The 20,378-nt window shown below is 35.1% G+C and overlaps 1 protein-coding gene across 1 annotated transcript in view; it reads left to right on the forward strand.

Moving 5' to 3' along the window:
• Positions 1-20,378, forward strand: part of L2HGDH (L-2-hydroxyglutarate dehydrogenase) — an 81,538-nt gene that overhangs the window by 50,864 nt on the left and 10,296 nt on the right. The window contains exons 7-8 of the mRNA XM_090398812.1: positions 7,379-7,536; positions 19,697-19,828. Coding sequence (XP_090254938.1) covers positions 7,379-7,536; positions 19,697-19,828 — 290 coding nt within the window. The remainder of the gene's footprint in view (positions 1-7,378; positions 7,537-19,696; positions 19,829-20,378) is intronic.

The raw sequence follows: 20,378 nt of genomic DNA on the forward strand, positions 1-20,378 counted from the left end.
GCCTTGTTTCAGTTTGCTATTAACTCTGCCTTTCATTTGACAAAGAAAATTCTATGAACAAACAGAAGGGATGACCAAAGGGAGGAGGGGTATCTACTTCTCCCCCCATTACTTCACAGACACCTTTGAAGAGAAAGCTCTACACTCTGCCTCACACACACACACACTGTTTGGCTATGTTACGATTCAGTTCACCTTAGAAAAAGAAAACAACAGTCTCTCTTATCTAGATACCATGATTCCACACCAGCCTGATGATCTGTGATATTTCTGATTCACAGAAACCTACACACACAGGTAGATAAAGAAACCAAGAACCATATCAAACTCTCTCTCCCAACAGGGGAGAGGGGGGGTACAACAGGGCAAAATTCATTTGTTCTGATAATGCCCTCACCTTAATTGCATTCACACTTTCTTAGTCAATGGCTACAATCCCCACCAAATTCGAAAAATATTCCAAAATGTAGACTACACCAAGTCTTTCACCATCCTATATATTTGGAGCACATTTGGAAACTAGCCAGAATCTTTTAAAAAATACCACTTATAGACTATATAAAAAATTGGCATCTCTTATATAAAAAATTGGCATCTCTTATCTGCTATCCAGAGTCCCTTGATCTACCTGGTTTTTACCAGGTACCTTGCAGTTGCAAGCTGTCCTATGGCCATACAGGCAAGATGGCTACCATAAGAATCACTGATTACAAGGGCTATATCCAGTTCCACTACTATGGTCGCTAAGAACTTGCAGACCAAGCTTTGGGTGCCCACTGCAGAATAAGTAGGAAGAAAAAAAAATCTACCTTCTCTGTAGCAAATACAAATATATGATATGAGACTGAATATGAAGCTGCCTCAAATTTGTGAAGCACATATTTTTCCCTCAGAACATCAGCCCAGAAGTAAGAACACCCATTTCAACCTGCAGTGAAGCAAGTCTTAGGAGATTAAGACTTGCTTCACTGCCACTTATTTAATGCAGTATTAGTGCCTGCATGCATATATCAGTTTGTACATTGTTTCTTGAAGATGGCAATTTGATTTTGTCAAAATAGTGGAAATATTAATTATTCTACAGTCATTTCCTTATAAAAATACTAGTATGAACAGCCAATCTATAAATCATATCACCAACTTACACCTACATTTTTTCCTATCAACAGTCCTGTGCATATGTCATCTTTTGTAAGACATACTAACCATTCAGTAGAGAAGAGACTTAACCACATTACCAGCCATTATGGATCAAACACGCATCCTCATGCACTTCATATCCATCATATATTTCAATGTAATATCAATAGTATTACAATTTTAATATGCACTTTGCATCCATGATAACTTGGATGTCTATAGACGGCTTGGTCGTTAGCATGGTTAAAGAGCACTCATACTATGTTTGCTTCCAGAAGTCTCATAGATTTAGTGTGATACACTTGGTCCCCATGGAAGCCATTTTAAATATTACCATTTGTTAAAGCAAGCTCTGAGGCCTTATTAATAATGTCAACTCAGTTTAAATCAGAATGATTACTTTTACTTACCAAAAGTTTTAGAGGATTTTAATTCTTAGTAACTGTGTATTTTATTGAGATTTAAAGTAGTCTTAATGTCTTTTGAGATAAAAGCACTTACTATGAATGGGGACAAATTATTGCATGTTCTATCATTATTAAGAGAGATCTCCAGGGAGTCAGGGACTCATCGAGAGAGAGGCCATATACTACATGCACCAGCTACGGCAGGTGGTGGCTAGAAAAATCTAGCCATTCCCCCCCCCCCTTCTTAGTGGCATTCATTCTTAGCTTCCAAGAATGCCCTCTTGTCCTTTCCCCACCCTCCATAAAATGAAAAATTCCATCAACTGAAATCCTGTATGACTCTTTCAGAAGTTTGTAAGTCTCAATCATATTGCCCATCTTTCTCCTGTTTGATTTTGTAGACTGCAAACAGGAGAAATGAGATTCTCTGAGAATCAATTCTCAATCTTCATCAGTATTCCACAATCCTGACATCATTTTTAACACTCTCTCTCTCTTCACTATATCAGAATCACAACGAAGACCAGACTGTGCACAATAGTCCAAGTGAGGTCTTATCAAGGCCTTGTAAAGAGACAAAATGACATCATCTTTACATGTGAACATTCGTTTCAGTGTTGCAATTATCTTTTGAGTTGTATTTGCAATCTTTGTTACATGCCCCCTTGAACTTCAACTTCCTATCTGCTAACACTCCAAAATCCCTAGCCTCATCAGTTTCTTCTAGCATAATCCCACCAATATAATATAATGACATTGGATATCTAATCATGCAGAAGTGAATGACTTTACATTTACTGATATCCATTTTCCCATGTCCACAATTCCAGCTTATTCAAATCATTCTGCAAGTATAGGTAACCCTCGTATAATGCTGTTTCAATAAAAACATGGTCTACAAATTGTAGTAACCCTTTATCTTTTCGTATGTTTTTCACCGTGCAACTTGAAAATCAAATTTTAGCTTCGTTATACAGTAAAACCCTGAAGTTACACGGTAGATGGGACCAACAAAAAGCGCATAAGTCGAATTCGCATATCTTGGGGTATAATTTTTCATGTAATTTATATATACAAACATACAATTGGGACCAAAGGTTTACAAAAACACCTATATTTTTTAAGGAATATAATCATAATTGTAGTTTTTCGTACATAAAAAAAAGAAAGTTATTTCGATGTCGATGGTTTCATAAAATCAAATACATTCGTCTGACGGCATAATGTCTTTTTCTTGTCACACAAAATTTCTTCATAGCAAGCTAATGATTTTTTTATTCCTTGCCTTTGCTACAATTCATTCCTCGTTAGAATCTATGTCCTCCAAAATCTGTAAACCTTTCTTTTTGATTGTTCTTACTGTGGATTCCTGTAGATCGAACTTCTCTGCTAGCTCACAAATTTTCATTCCACCTTCAAAATCCTTAATGATGTTGAGTTTTGTTTCCAAAGCCAATGTTTTTCTTTTCTTGCTAGCTGTAGAAGAATCGGACTCGCTTCTTTTGGATGACATTATTTTTAATGTGATACAATTTTTATCAAGAACATAACATTAAACAATCGCAAGGTTTGTAGACTATAAAAATCATGTATAAATGGAGACCACACGAAACACGTCAGTGCTTGTTCACAGCATGTGCGACACTGATGAATGCGGTCCGCGCCTGAAAAATACGACTAGTGGTGAAGCGGGACAGGAATACGTACATATAAGAAACCGCATAAGTCAGGGTATGACTGTATTTGCATCTGCCCATATCACCCATGTATCATGCATTTATATAAAGGAACCCTTTAGCACCCATTTACGTCAATTGTTTACCGTATAAAGTTTTTTTGTTCATTTGTCTTTGTTTTCTGCCAGGAAAGGGCATTAAAAATCAAATGTATTAATCTCAAGCTGAGCACTTTATTTTCTGGTGAGTTACACACATAATTAATATGTAATCCTTTTTTTTTATGTAAAAAAAAAATATTTTTATAGTAATGGCCATAAACTGCAATGAAAGGGGAAAAACCAACATTGAAAAGAAAATTCATTTCTCTCGAAGAAAAAATTAAAATCATCAATCAGTTGAAAAATGGAGAAAAACCAGGAGTTGTTGCAGGGACTTGGAATTTAAATGAATGAATCAACAATTCGAACAATATCAAACAAAATGAACATAAAATCCGAGAAAGTGTTATTGCTGGGTCAACGGTAAGTGCAAAGCGCGTTGCTCATGTATGTGATATTCTAATGGCAAAAATTGGAGAAATCTCTAATGATTTGGATAGAAGATTGCACTCAAAAGAAAATTCCTTTGGATGGAAATCTTATTAAACAAAAAGCTCTCAAAGTTTATAAACATTTATAGTTCAAACCAGGTGTTCAATGCGGATGAATCCGGGTTATATTGGGGGGAAAATGCAAAAAGGCACTGATATTTCGAAAAATGAAAGATCAGCTCCTGGATTCAAAGTTTTCAAAGATAGAATTACTCTTTAAAGATACCGAGCTATTTTAAATATAAACCTGGTTTTAATCCATTTCCCAAGTAAGCAAACAGACAAGTAAGTCAAGTTTGCGCTTGCAAGTAGTGCAAGTCTTAGGCAATTCGTGGTAAAGGTGGAATAAGTTCTGATCACTATTCTTGGTATTTACCCTTAATGCAAGGCACATCTCCTTGAGGAGATGTATGATGCTATGCATTAAAGGCAAGGGACCACTACCCAGACCGGTTTCGACCTTTATTGAGGTCTCATCAGTGGGAGCCAGGCTTGGTAAAATATAAGCTCTGTATTACTTAAACCTTGGTATTTCTAAGCCTGGCTCTCACTGATGAACTTCAATAAAGGTCGAAACCGGTCTGGGTAGTGGTCCCTTGCCTTTAATGCATAGCATCATACATCTCCTCAAGGAGATGTGCCTTGCATTAAAGGTAAATACCAAGAATAGTGATCAGAGCTATTCCACCTTTACCAAGAATTGCCTAAGACTTGCACTACTTGCAGGTGCAAACTTGACTTACTTGGGAAATGGATTAAAACCAGGTTTATATTTAAAATAGCTTGGTATCTTTAACGTATATTATATCCAAGGTAAAAAACTTTCTATAGAATTACTCTGTTTTGTAGTAATGCATAAGGTGATTACATGATAAAACCAATGTTTATTAATCGATCCTCACATCCTTGTGCTATGAAAGATTAAAATATGCACTTGATTTTATTTTGCCTGAAACATTTAAGCATTATGTGCAATGAAGTTTACATACAATTTGTAATTTTATACTATGTATTTGTTTCATAGTTTATGTTTTCTTAACTTACATGAATTACCTAAATTAAATAAAAATATACTTTTGTTCGATATGTCATTGTTGTTTCATAACCCTACTTTTTCTGTGTGATCTGAGTCTTCCATAACGCGGAATTTCTATGGAACTTAACAGCTGCGTTATATGAGGGTTACCTGTACTGCATATTAGCAGCATTACTGATTTCCTTACCTATTTCTTTGCATCATCAGCAAATAGCTGATTGTCACTTGTCAAATCCTTTCCAATATCATTAATGTACAGATCGAATAACAGTAGACCAAACATTGATCCTTGTGGTACACCTTGCCTATTATGTCACTGATGAGTAAAAGTTCTCTGTTGGAAATATCTGATTTTGTTATGAGTGAACTTAGCATGTCTTGTATGTCTAAGGTGACTATTAATTATTAAAAATAATACTAATACAGCAGTTAAATTCTTCTAAATTGCAGTAAACCTCAGTAATTAGATTGCTTTTTTTTTTTTTTTACACGTTTTTGGGGTTTCCACAAAAGACTGCAGTGATTTGAAGAATTTGGTGTATTTTATGTGTGTAAAATTTGAATTAGTGATTCATGTGCAGTATGAAAATTGGTAAATCTAATTAGCAATGCTAAGAAATGTGTCTTACACGATATTCATTTCATAAATAATTAGTCCTTTTATACTATCTCTTACTCCACTCCTTTTTTTTTTATGGGGAATGCATTGTCTCCATTAAAAGCGACTTCACTACAAGAGTTAAAAGACAAAATACCATATACATATATATAGTTACTTCAGTGATGTGCTACTGAGCTATACATGAAGCTTACATTGAATTAATTGTTCACTCCAAATTAAACCCCCACACACTAGTTATTTAGCATGTTATTCATTACTTATTTGGCATGAAGTTTGAAGCAGTTTTTATTAATGAAAGTATGAAACAACTTTGGGTGCAGCATCATTTTTGCATATGAAGTTCATAATATACATTTTGCATCCATGAAATCTTCACACTTCTTTCTTTACTCAGATCATATTTAATAAAATATGAGAAGTAACTTTCCAAATGTCAGAAAGTAGGTCATTCCATTGATATAATACCTAATCTGGCCATAAATAGTTACAAAATGAACAGCGCATAAAAACCTTTAATCTGTCAGTAAATCGATAGCTTTCAACACATACAAACCATGTATATAAAATGTGTATATAGTAGTACTCAATGTTCGAACACTCAGTCTGTGAGGCAACATATCAATGGCAGCATGCACAACATTCAATGGAACGCTCCAAACGCTACTGCTTAGGTGTCATTTCTTGCAGGCTACTCTCTCAAGCTCCAACCACAATTTGAAGTCCAACGGATTCAGATCAGGAATTCCAAACGACCAATCAGATGGTGGTATGGTGCCGAGTCCTGTTGGAAGTCCACTGCCTGCCGTGAAACAAGGTGTTGTTCAGGGGCTGTACCACAGATTCCAGCAGTGTCTTGATACACTTTGGCAGAGATTTTGATCCCTTTTCTCGCAACTTGGATATCCCTGATACGTCACCACCACCAGACCATCGCTGATGTGATGACCTCTCCGAATCCTGGTACTATGCCACCTACTGTGCAACCATCCAGGATATATACCCAATCGTTTCGGCTGTTAAATGACTCTTCAATGGTGAAAATCTTCTCATCTGTGAATAGGATATTTCTGTGTCTGTTGTTCACATACCTCTGGAGAAGTGTCTTTGATTTTATCACCCTCTGCCACATAAGTGGTGTTAGGAAGTGTCCAGTAGAACGACGATAGGCTCTCACCCCCAAGTCATCAGTTAGTACACGACATTTTCTGCAAAACGATCATCTCTTGCAACATCACTTTCTCACAGGATTACAGTGGAGGCATGCCTTCACAGCTCTCACAAGTGTTGCATCCTAACATAACGTGGTCAGATACATCTTCTGTATCATTATAACGATTAATATTGTGATACACAAACATCCTACTGATCCTGAGTGTTTTTAGCATGCTAAAAATAACAGGTGGCTACATTCCAATTATATAGTTCTCATAATCTCCCCACTGCATGTTAACTCGTATAACTAGACGATTCTCTCTCTACTGATAAACACATGAACATTGACTACACACTAACAGAACTGGGCTTGTGCAATTCTGTGGGCAGCATGGGGGGTGTGCAGAAATTGTAAGAGTATTTATTGCAAGACTGTAATTGTTCATATATAATGTCTAGAGTAAAGGAGCTCAGTTTCTTGGAGATATTTGGGGAGGCATTACCTCATATGTCCATGCCATTAAAGATTAATAATTAACTATCTCAAGAGACACCTCCTCCAAAGTAAGAGGAAGATTTTTTTAAAATGAGAAATGTCTCAATCCTGTCATTCTAAAACATCTAAAATTAGATATAATTTTAAAGATAATATTTGCTCATTACTTTCTCTAAAATAATATTCTTATTAAGTTTCTAGAGTAGGTAACACTTCTAGTTCATTTTTTTTAGTGTTTCTTAATCACTTATATACAGGTTCCTGATCCTCGATTTCCATTTCTTGGTGTTCACTTTACTCCTCGCATTGATGGAAGTGTATGGCTGGGGCCAAATGCTGTTCTTGCTTTTAAAAGGGAAGGTTATCATATCACTGACTTCAGTTTATCAGATCTCTGGGAATCCTTAAGTTTTTGGTGAGTGGCTATGTGGTTAAAATTTTTTTTCTCTCTCTGTTTTTAGACAAGGTATATATACATATACAGTAGCAAACAAATTAATAAACACTCAAATTTTAATTTTGTAAGAAAATAATTCAAAAAATTAAACTCCAACTTCTTCATCATCAAATTCCTGCCATGTACCCTCAAGGGGTGTGATATGATAGTACTGGATGACAGGATATGATAGTACTACATGAAAAATTTACATCATTACTAACTTCCTATCTACAATTTTCCTACAAATCAGTCTGTTACTTGTCAAGACTCCAACATTATCAGATCTTATATTTCTATCGTCTAAGGCACTTTGTACCGTATCAATCCACCTATATCTTGGTCTCTGGGTCATTATCCTGCCAACCGGGCAGAGAACACTTGTTTTGCTAATCTTTCCTCGCCCATTCCATTTAAGTGACCATACCAACTGAGATTAGCTCTGCTAATGCATTCATGGATGCTGACAATGTCAAGTTCTTTCTTAATAACTTATTTTTAATATGATATTGCCATTGATACCATCTGTTCACGCCTATAATAATCTTTCTCAGGACTCTCATATCTGCGGTCTCTAGTCTTTGTTCAAGTGTTTTATTTCTGACCCAGCTCTCAGATCCATAAGTTAAAACTGGTTTGAACACTGTCTTGTATACAGCTAATTTAGTGTTCCGACTAATTTCTTATTCCATATGAATTTATTCAATTGACTTCCTACCATACCAGCTTTGTTGATTCTGCTGTCTATTTCCATATTTAATTTACCATCTTCAGTAAAAATTGTGCCTAAGTAGCTCAAATGTTTTACTTGTTTCATAGGTTCTCCGTTCACAACACAGTTGACATTTTCAATGATTCTGCCTATTTTCATTGTCTCTGTCTTTTTATTGCTGACTTTCATACCATATCTATTACAACAGTTATTCAATTTAGTCAGAGAATCTTGACATTATTTAGATTTAATGTCAGCTCTTATATAAAGCAAAGAGCTGACATTGATATCATGTTTAATACCACTTTCCTTCATATAATGTGATCCATATAGATAATAACAGAGAGGATAATGTACATCCTTGTCTGACACCAGATTAAGCATTAAACCATCTTCTTGTACTTCCTTCAATTCTAACTGCTGACTTACAACTCAAATAAAGACTAAGTATATAATGCCCCTTTGACACCATATAACTGTAGCATATTGAATAGTTTCTCTCTTGGCACCTTGTCATATGCCTTTTTCAAATTGACAAAACTTAAATACAGATCGTTGTTATATTCCCATGATTTCTCCACTATTTGTTGTAAAGTGAAGATCTGATCCTGACAGCCTCTCTTTGACCTGAATCCAGCTTGTACTTCACCAAGCTTTTCTTCCACAATTCTTCTCAGCCGTTTCACAAGTATACTTGCATATATATCTTACCAGGAACACTCAGTAGGGATATACCTCTGCAATTCTCACATTGTTTTTATTTCCCTTTTTATATATGGGTACTGTTTGAGCCCTACTCCAATCATCGGGAATTCGTCCCTCTGTCCAGGCTTTCTGAACTATGCAGTGCAACCACTGGACGACTTTTATACCACCATACTTCAGCATTTCTGGTCGAATATCATCTACTCCTGCTGCCTTTTTTTACTTCAAGTATGGATATGTATTCCTGACTGCATGCCTGGTCAGTGTTTTTGATCACTGTGCTGTTATCACTGCTTGTTTCATTTAGCAGTTTTCAAAGTAATTACTCCATACTTCAAGGATATCTTTTTCTCCTGTTTTCATGTCACCTTTATCATCTCTAACTCCTTTTACAGCACTCTTTCCTCCATTTCTAAGCTTCTTCAACAATCTCCAGAATATTTTGCCACCTTCTTGATATTTATTTTCTATGTTCTTGCCAAAGTCCTCCCATGACTTTTGTTTAGCTAGTTTTACACAGTGTTTCGCTTTCTTACATTTGTCTCTGTATTCTCTAAGAGCACAAGCTGACTTATTTGTCAGGAACTTTTGATATGCTTTCTTCTTTTCTTTCACTGCCTCTTTAACTTCCTGCATTCACCATGGGGTTCTGATTTTTCTATCCTTGCAGACAACCTCACCACATGCCTCTCTGGCTAAATCAATCAGGGTTTTCTTCAAGGCTTGCCACTGAATCTCCAAGGTTTGGTTCCTGTTCTCAAACTCTTAATTTTTTTTCTTCAATAATCTTTGTGTATTTTAGTCTACAGTTCACATCTGAGAGCTGCTCAACTTTTATTCGCTTTAAAACTTTCTTACATTCTCTTCAATATGAAATTGAATTTTATCCTGCTCAAGACTAAAGTGATCACTTCCAATTTCAAATCCTCTGTATACTCTGGTGTCCTGCACCAGGGAGAAAACATCACTATCAATAACAGTGGCGCACTCAGGATTTAATCTTGGAGGGAGCCGAGCACTCAGGATTTAACCTTTGGGGGGGGGGGGGGGGGGTTGAGTAGACGTTTTACGAATACACACTACACAATTGCATACGACCTATAACTGAGCATCTGCAGTGATCGCTAATTCATAAGTAGCACCCAACATAAATAAAAAAAAATGAATTTTAATTAGGAAAAGATTTTTGGAAATTTTTGTAGTGGTTTTTCCTTTTGTTTGGGGGTGCCTGGGCTCCTTGCCTCCCCCCCTCTCTGGGTGCACCACTGATCAATAACAACATAGTCAATAGTCAATGAGACTTTTCTTATTCCTTGCCTCTTCTCTCCATGTGAATTTGTGCACATTTTTATGTTGGAACATGGTGTTAGTAATAACCAGTCCATGTCCTGAGCAGAAATCCAACAGCTATTTGCCATTATTATTAGCTTTGCTCTTTTCTCCAAATTTTCCCAAAATATTTTTGTATGTCTGACAATTACTCTGCTATTTAGATCCCCAACAAGGAACAACTCTTCCTTTTTCATTGTGTCACTTGCTTTTTCTAAAGCCTCAAAAAATTCCTCCACTTTTACCTTAGTAGAACTTTCTGTGGGCCCATAGGCACAAATAAGTCTTCAGTGTCCAGTTCTCCATTCTCATATTTGCCCACATTACTCTCCTTGAGATTGCCTGCCATTCAAGAAGATTAGCCTCGTATTTTGTGTTGAATACTATGGCTACTCCTTTTCCTTGATTGTCATTGCCTGAATATAACATTTTGTATTTATTGCTCAGAAAGATCTCACCAGTTTTTGTCTTTTTTTGTTTCAGTCACCCCTATTATGTCGATCTGGTACTTATCTAATTCCTCAGCTAGCTCCATTTTTTTGCCATTCAGGCTTCTTATGTTGATAGTACCGATCTTTAACTCTGGTGATGTTGAGTTGGGGTGTGCTTTCAGATTTGTTTCAGTAGCTGACTTTTTGCTGTTCACCCTGGTGAAAACAACGGGGGGCCTTGTTTAACCGGGTGACACCCCAGCCAGCATGAAATTTTGTCATGTTGTACCATCATTTTGTATTTTGGTTTAACCAATAAGAATACAATTTGGTCGGCTAAATCCCAAATTGCCAGCCCATCCTCATTCATTCAGTATCCAGGTAGATACCCAGTAGGGTGCACCACGAGAAGGTGAGGATTGGACATTAGGTCAGAAGCCCTGGCCCTTTAAAGGTCTCTTCTCAGCTATACAGCTTTGACCCTTAAACTCCAACTTTACCTAATAATATGTATGCTCCTCTGTTCCTAATAATTTCATTAAATCACTTAAGCATGGACTCGATCAATGTAGAACACATTTTTTTTATTTCTGCATCTCAAAACCATACTTTTATAATGGATTGTATTGTTAAGGTTACTCTTTGTATCACAATTTAATTTTCCGAGTCTCCTTTTCACTATGACCCACAAATTTTCTACTGGGCTAATGTCAGGAGAGTTACCTGGCTGAATGATATAATCACGTAATCACAAGAAAGATATTTATTTAACCAAATATTTCGGTCTGGAAATAGCAGACCATCGTCGGTGGTATTACAAGAACAGTTTAAAAAATATACAAGCTAGAATACTAACAATAGATCGTTGAAATTAGAACATGCCGCGTGATGTTATATCACTAAGTATGAAACGAAATATTTTGAAGTAGAAACATGATTGAATTTGCTATTAAAAAAAAAAAAAAAAAAAAAAAAAAAAAAATTAATGGGTAATCTTGATTAGGCTTTCCCAGATTTTTGATATAGATATGCAGTCATTACGATTCAGGTTGGGATGATGGAGCAAGGCCTCCACGCTTTCCTTGAACAAACGTTCGAACCTATAACGGGATCTATGTAAGAGGCGCGTTTTGGACCAAAGGATGCTGTGGTCAGTTTCAATCCCGTGTTGAGCCAAACCAGACTTTTCAGGTTTATTGTGAAGAATGGATGATTGATGTTCTTGGATTCTTTTTTCAAGAGAACGTCCAGTCTGTCCAAAGTAAGAGAGATCACAGTTGCAAGGAATTTGATAAACTCCAGGAAGAGATAAAGTTGAGCGTTTGTCTTTAGGAGAAGGAAATTGAGAAGACAATTTGTTAATAGGAGAATACGTAGCTGTTAAATCATATTTCTTCAAAATTCTTGCGATAGGTTCTGAAATACCGGAGATATAAGGAATAGGTACTCGACGTATTGAATCTTTGTTGTTTTGTGGAGGATTATAAGATGTAAGAAGACGTTGAATACTTTTTTCAGAAAAGCCATTGAGTTTCATGTGTTGCTGGATAGTAGAAAGTTCTTTCTGTAGATAATCAAAAGTAGAACAATTAGTTTTGGCTCTTTTGATGAGACATTTTATAATTCCTGTTTTATGACATGGATGATGGGCTGATTCTTTCAGAATATAACGACCTGTGAATGTTGGTTTCCTGTATACTGTAGTTGTAAGAATATTTGAAGATGATCGGATGAGGAGAACGTCTAAAAAAGATAACTGGTTGTTTTCTTCTAATTCCATAGTAAACTTTATGCGATGATGTAAGGAATTAATACTGTTTAAAAAGGAAGATAAAGTGTTTTTACTGTGAGGCCAAATAGCAAATATGTCATCTATATATCTTACCCAAAAAGATGGTAGAGGGAAACTAGATGTGAAGAGGACTTTTTCTAAATGTTCCAAATAAAAGTTGGCTAAAGCTTAAAGTAATCAACTTAAAGCTGCTAAACGTGATCTTGCTATTCACAGTCATCAGACTTCTGATTTACGCACCTATATATCCACAAATTTGGATCCACATCTTTCTCACATAGTTCTAAATGTAGCTAAACGTTCTACTCAACGTGCTTATAATAAACTAAGTCAACATCTTAACCGTAAATATGAGGCTCTTTCGTCTAAACAATCCAAGCCATTCATAACTCCAGATAATTGGATTGTAAATATATCCGGACGTCCTTTGACTAAAAGCGAAACCCTCATCCTTTCAAAAGGACATGATTTTTCTATTGTTCCAAATAAAATACCATATCTAGATTTCCTAGTTAACATTGAAAGGAATCTTAATCATCTAACCAGCGATAAAGCTAATGCTCTTCGCCTAGAAGTCGCTTCTTCTCTACTTAAGGCTAAACTTCCTCCTTCTAACATATCTCCTTCTGAAATGAAATCTTTACAGTCCTTGAGAAAAAATAATCACCTCATTATCACTAAAGCTGACAAGGGAAAAGCAACAGTAGTTATGGACTCAGTAAATTACAGAAGAAAACTTTCTCTTTTGCTTCGAGATCGCTCCACATATCAAGAAATTGATTATAATCCAACCAACAGACAACTAAAGAAATTAAATTCTCTCCTTGATGAAGTCATCAGTTTGGATAAAGACACAATTGAAAGACTTAAAACTCATTTTGCAAGACCTCCTAGATTTTATGGCCTTCCAAAAATCCATAAGATTGACTATCCTCTTCGTCCAATAGTAGATTGCATTGATTCTCCTACTTACCGTATAGCCAAATATCTAGCTAAATTACTGAAATCTTACATTGGCAACTCGAGTTCTTTTTTAAAAAACTCCTCAGATTTCTTAGAAAAATTAAAAGATGTCTCATTACAACCTACAGATCTTATGGTTAGTTTTGATATAGAATCTTTATACACCAATGTACCTCTTAAGGAAACTTTAAAACTACTTGCTGACATCTTTCCTCAAGATATTATAAAACTATTCGATTTCGTTATACATTCTGGTTATTTCATATGTCAAAACAAATTTTATAGCCAAGTAGAAGGAACAGCCATGGGAAGTCCTCTTTCTCCAGCTTTAGCCAACTTTTATTTGGAACATTTAGAAAAAGTCCTCTTCACATCTAGTTTCCCTCTACCATCTTTTTGGGTAAGATATATAGATGACATATTTGCTATTTGGCCTCACAGTAAAAACACTTTATCTTCCTTTTTAAACAGTATTAATTCCTTACATCATCGCATAAAGTTTACTATGGAATTAGAAGAAAACAACCAGTTATCTTTTTTAGACGTTCTCCTCATCCGATCATCTTCAAATATTCTTACAACTACAGTATACAGGAAACCAACATTCACAGGTCGTTATATTCTGAAAGAATCAGCCCATCATCCATGTCATAAAACAGGAATTATAAAATGTCTCATCAAAAGAGCCAAAACTAATTGTTCTACTTTTGATTATCTACAGAAAGAACTTTCTACTATCCAGCAACACATGAAACTCAATGGCTTTTCTGAAAAAAGTATTCAACGTCTTCTTACATCTTATAATCCTCCACAAAACAACAAAGATTCAATACGTCGAGTACCTATTCCTTATATCTCCGGTATTTCAGAACCTATCGCAAGAATTTTGAAGAAATATGATTTAACAGCTACGTATTCTCCTATTAACAAATTGTCTTCTCAATTTCCTTCTCCTAAAGACAAACGCTCAACTTTATCTCTTCCTGGAGTTTATCAAATTCCTTGCAACTGTGATCTCTCTTACTTTGGACAGACTGGACGTTCTCTTGAAAAAAGAATCCAAGAACATCAATCATCCATTCTTCACAATAAACCTGAAAAGTCTGGTTTGGCTCAACACGGGATTGAAACTGACCACAGCATCCTTTGGTCCAAAACGCGCCTCTTACATAGATCCCGTTATAGGTTCGAACGTTTGTTCAAGGAAAGCGTGGAGGCCTTGCTCCATCATCCCAACCTGAATCGTAATGACTGCATATCTATATCAAAAATCTGGGAAAGCCTAATCAAGATTACCCATTAATTTTTTTTTTTTTTTTTTTTTTTTTTTTTTTTTTTTTTTTTTAATAGCAAATTCAATCATGTTTCTACTTCAAAATATTTCGTTTCATACTTAGTGATATAACATCACGCGGCATGTTCTAATTTCAACGATCTATTGTTAGTATTCTAGCTTGTATATTTTTTAAACTGTTCTTGTAATACCACCGACGATGGTCTGCTATTTCCAGACCGAAATATTTGGTTAAATAAATATCTTTCTTGTGATTACGTGATTATATCATTCAGTCTTATGTCGCAAGTATCCTTAAAACAACAAATTCTTATCCTTCACCTGGCTGAAGCAATTGGATGTTGTAATTTTTGAAGAAGTCTTTCACTTTTTTTGAAGTGTAACATGATCGTGTTGAAAGATGAGTTATGTAATCTGAAGTTATGGTACATCACACATGAAATTCAGAATCATGCTTTTGTTCATTCGTGGGAATTTTCATTTCCCAAAAATCGGCAATTGTGTCAACGTGCCTTACAAGAGGAATGAAAAATGGCATTATTAGAGAAAGCCACACGGTCAAGAAATGTCATCATTATCTAATAACATTTTCACTATAAACATGTTATTCATTCACTGTGAAGACAGTTTAATTCCACTTTACATTCTCATCTATATATTTATTGCTTCAGTTCTCCAAGAAGTGTGCCAGAGCTATACAAGAATACAATGCAAGCATATTGCATTGTAGTTTAACACATTGTATGACATTTGGTTGGAAAGATTTCGGCTCTTTCCATTTTTCGACTCATCTGAAATGTGAGGAACCTTTATTAAGTTTTCAGTTGAATGCGAGTTAGATTGTCATATAACTGGTGATAGAGATTTTCATCCCAGAAACTTTTCTACAAAACAAACTGGGCTATCATAGAATTAATTAGGTTTATATGAAGTCAGGTCACTCAGCCTAATGTGTTAATGGGAAGGTGAAATTTCATTGAAATCTCCATTTCCTCTTTATGCATATGCTTGAGTATTGACAAATCCAAAAGTGATTTTTTTTTTTTTTTTTTTTTTTTTTCAAAGGCCAAAAGTTGGAAACTTCTTCCAACATGCCAATCATACTTGCTGGCCCATACTCAAGATACTTCTGCTTCTCAATGGTTCTGTTGCATTACTCACAGAAAAAAAAAAGCTAGCCATCTGAATTTTTACTTTCTTTCAATATTTGATGTTAATATTCTTCTAATATTTTGATATATATCATTCAATGTTCTTCCCCATTGACTTTTTGCTAGAAAGTTTTGTCCAATCTGGAAACCAAAAGTCTTAGTAATAATAGTAGTATTTCTCTAATTGTTATAAAGATTTGTGACTTCTGTTTTGCTTCACATTTTTATTTTCATTGGTACTTACCCGCCTCTTAGAAATTAGTCTATGTTCAATCCATTTCCAAGAAGGGCAACAGATTTTTAAGTTGCACCTCTTGGAAATGGATTGGATAGAGACTAATTACACCACATTGTTTTGCTTCATTTCTTTCTAAAGTAATTGAGAAACCCATCAATCAAGTGAACTTATTTTTGAATTAATATGGTTGCTGACATGGGTTTCCTCCACTGTCAATCAACCAACGATTTTTTTTTTTTTTTTTGCTTAATTTATTAAGTTCAACACAATGGTATATTAAGTAAATACTTATCATATGGAAAGCAACTAACTTTCCAGATTTTTTTGCAAGTTACATATGATAATGAATTCTTTTACCTCAAACTTTGCAACCAATGTCAAGACTGCCACTTGCTCTCTTCCTTATTGATGTACAAAATAATTACAGATGAAAACATGAATATAATATTGTCAATGATAACCAACCATGCAATGCAACTGCTAACAAATGATGCAAGACTTTTGAAAAAGACATATTCAATTCTTGTTACTGGTGTGAGAAATATTCTGAAAATAAAAGGATTTTTCACTTGAAAGTGAATTAACAAATCTCATACAGAGGCAGCAGTTTTTCTGCCCTGATTTTTCATCTGCAGATACGATTACCTAAGAATATATATACATTCTTATATTAATACATTATATCAAGCCACTCGTAACCATCGTTACATATGGGGCCTGCATTAAGTGGCCTGAATGCACAGTTGATTGGTGATATTCTGACAGTTAAGAGATATCAACCTCAATCTTATGCTTAGGTGAGATCTTTAATTATGGTCTGATGTCTGGAAACCAATCTAGGGGCAAATCTAGAAAACAGCTAGAAATAAGGTACCCATTCAGTAGACCATAGGCTGTATCTGGACCAACCACATGCACAAAAACATGAGTCAAACATTTGCTGCATTTATAGAAAGTTTTTGATGCCATTTTTTTTTTTTAGATAAGTGATGTGTGCAGAATTCTGCTGTATGTCGCAGCCAGTAAAGACAGGATTGCAGTAAACAGACATTTAACATAAACCTGAAATGTACAATTTATCACTTATCCCAGTCAGAGTATTCAATGTACAATGGTAGGTTTCCAGTTTTTGCAGATGTGATTATATAAAATAAAAATACTTTTAGCTATTTCATCCAGTTCCTGTTACATGTATTTTTATATCTCTTATTGAGACTAACTACAATTCTTTGACTTCATTTTAAACCTGTTGTAATCTAAATCCTCACTGATCTAAACTTTTTATCCTCTGCCACATTTCTTTTTCCACTAACTGTATTCATGTCAGACATTTTCTATTTCTACCTGACCCATTCACTGAATTGTAATGTATAAGTAGGTAACCTCCTTTGTGTTTAAGGACTCAACTAATGTTCCACAAGCTTATTGAAAAATAATTCAAAAACCTAATCTTGTGATTGTTAAGGTTATAGCCTTTTGGCTGTTTAGGGGAAGCTATACATGCCACCATAGGGAAATGACTATGAGCAAGGTGGTTTCCCGTTACCTTCATTGCTGTACTATACCATGACTGTAGCCTGTGTGTTCACGGGACCGGTTTGCCTGTTTACACAATGAAAAACCCCAGATAAACTTGGGGGGGGGGGCTCTGCTGTCCATGGCTAACTTGGCTATGGCAGATTCTTGAGCTCCTCATGTCAACAGGAATCAAAACTAGGACACTCCTTCCCCAGGCATATGGTTGCGAAGCGCATAGCCATTAGGCTAACCATGCAGACAATCTTGTGATTAACTGAAGAGGGAGGGGGGACATTTCAAGTTAGAGTACAGAAAAAAATAAAATACATTGATGAATAGTCACATCTTAGAACCTTTGCAGTAGTAGTTCATTTGACTCTTTAGATGCACAAAATGAATATTGTCAATGTGCCTCTTCTTTGCTGGTAATCAGGCAGAGATGCAAACCCATAAATTATACAGAAAGTCATTCTTTTTTTTTTTTTTTTTTTTTTGCTACCAAATGAAATTCTTGCAGTGTTTATTGAACACATAATTTTGTTGTGTGTTCGATGAATGCAACTCCTTGCTGCAGTTCTGGCACATTAGTGAATTTCACTAACACACTACTAGTTGGGTTTTTTTTTTTTTTTTTTTTTTTTTTCTTCATCTCTACACTAAGCCAAGTAACTATTTTTACATTGTCAGCTTTTTTTTATGAATAGAGTTAATTTTATGGAGAGAATTTATTCCTCCTTACATACACACACACAGAAGTTAAGGATATTATGGAAGTAGTAAGGGTTCTACAATCCTTCAAGCAGATATTCCAGAGAAAGCAATATCTTTATTGTATTAGGTAACCTTTCATTTGTATTACTCTTATATCATGCTCTGATTATGTTATCAAAATAATTTCCTGAAGATCACAGAAATGAGATTTCTTGGTTATTCTTCTCTTTCAAAATAATGTTCAAGTATTTAAAAATAATTTTCCTCTCAAAATATTTTGGATTTAAAACCTACGTGAGAATTTTCCTTAAGCTCGATTTTTAGTGAAGATGGTAAATGAAATATGGATATGGACAACAGAATCAACAAAGCTAGTATGGTAGGAAGTCAACTGAATAAGTTTATATGGAATAAGAGAGAAATTAGTCAAAACACTAAATTCGCTATATACAAGAGTGTTCAAACCAATTTTAACTTATGGATCTGAGAGCTGGGTTACAAATAAAACAATTGACCAAAGACTAGAGATCACAGATACGAGTCCTGAGAAAGATTAGGGGCATGAAAAGATGGCATCAATGGCAATATCATATCATAAAAACAAGGATATTAGGAAAGAACTTGGCATTATCATCATCATCCAGGAATGTGTTAATCTCAGGTGGTATGGTCACTTAAACATAATGGGAGAGGAAAGATTAGCAAAACACGTGTTCTTTACCAGGTTGGCAGGAAAAAGACCCAAAGGAAGACCAAGATATAGGCGGATTGATACAGTAAAAAGTGCCTTATGAGACAGAAATATAAGATCTGCTAATGTTGCAGTCTTGACAGATAACAGATTGATTTGGAGGAAAATTGTTAATAGGAAGTTCCTGTACACCCCTTTAGAGTAAAGATAATTTTCCACAACCAAGTACTTTGTGGGTGCTTCTTTCTTTTGTTGAAATAAAATATTTAAGGGAATTGCGTTTTCAGTGGTAAAACATTAGGATATATATCCTAATATATAATTTTACTGGTAGAATTTTTTGATGCTCACTAAGAACAGATGAATCCAGCACTAATAACAGACACAAACTTCTGGGTAATTATGGAGTCAACTTCTGTTTTATTTTATGATACATGTGGGAGAGTGTATAATATAATATCTACATATTATGCATTCTGGGAAAACATTTCAATTACATCACCCAGGGTACACCAAACATTTAATGGTTTTCAGGTGTTTGTATCCTAATAATTTCTTTACTAATATAAAATCCAGTAAAGTGTTTTTCTTGTATTTTATTTAGTGGATTTCAAAAGTTAGCAGCTAAGCATTTTGCAAAAGGTATACAAGAAATGTACCGTGGAATCAATATCAGTGCACAAGTTCATCAACTACAAAAGTATGTGCCAAAATTAAAGCTTGATGATGTTACCAGGTGAGTATATCCCTATCACATTCCTTTAAATGATTAATTTCACTGTTATACATAAAAGCTTCATTTTAATTGTCACTAAAGAAACAAGGTTGTTTTTAAGGCCTTCCAAACAGTGCTCGGTTAGTTGATATCCAGAAGTACTTAATTTTGAATTTAAAATAAAGTGTTCATCCTTTTCAACTAAATTTATCATCCAAATACAGTTCTAGAAAATCTGCAAATTGTCATTTGTATGTATATAAATTTCCTGAACCTCAAAAGTTGGCTGTTTAAAAACAGCTCTTTAAATTTAATAATCTTGATAAGTTAAAGTATGTTGGTTTCATCTTATCTTCCTCTTGGTGCATTAAGCTGAATGACTTAAGAGCTTGGTTACCACGCGGTTAGCCTAGTGGCTTTGCGCTTCGCAACCATATGCTTGAGGAAGGAGTGTCCCAGGTTCAATTCCCGTTGTAGACGTGAGGAATTTGAGGATCTTCCTCAGGCATAGCCAAGTTAGCCGGTCTTGAGCGCGGTCATTAGGGTTTTTTCCGCCAGTTTATCTGGCGTT

The sequence above is a fragment of the Typopeltis vanoorti genome, chromosome 10, assembly GCF_054136105.1.
Source record: "Typopeltis vanoorti isolate ZY-2024b chromosome 10, IOZ_Tvanoo_1.0, whole genome shotgun sequence".
NCBI lineage: Eukaryota > Metazoa > Arthropoda > Arachnida > Uropygi > Thelyphonidae > Typopeltis > Typopeltis vanoorti.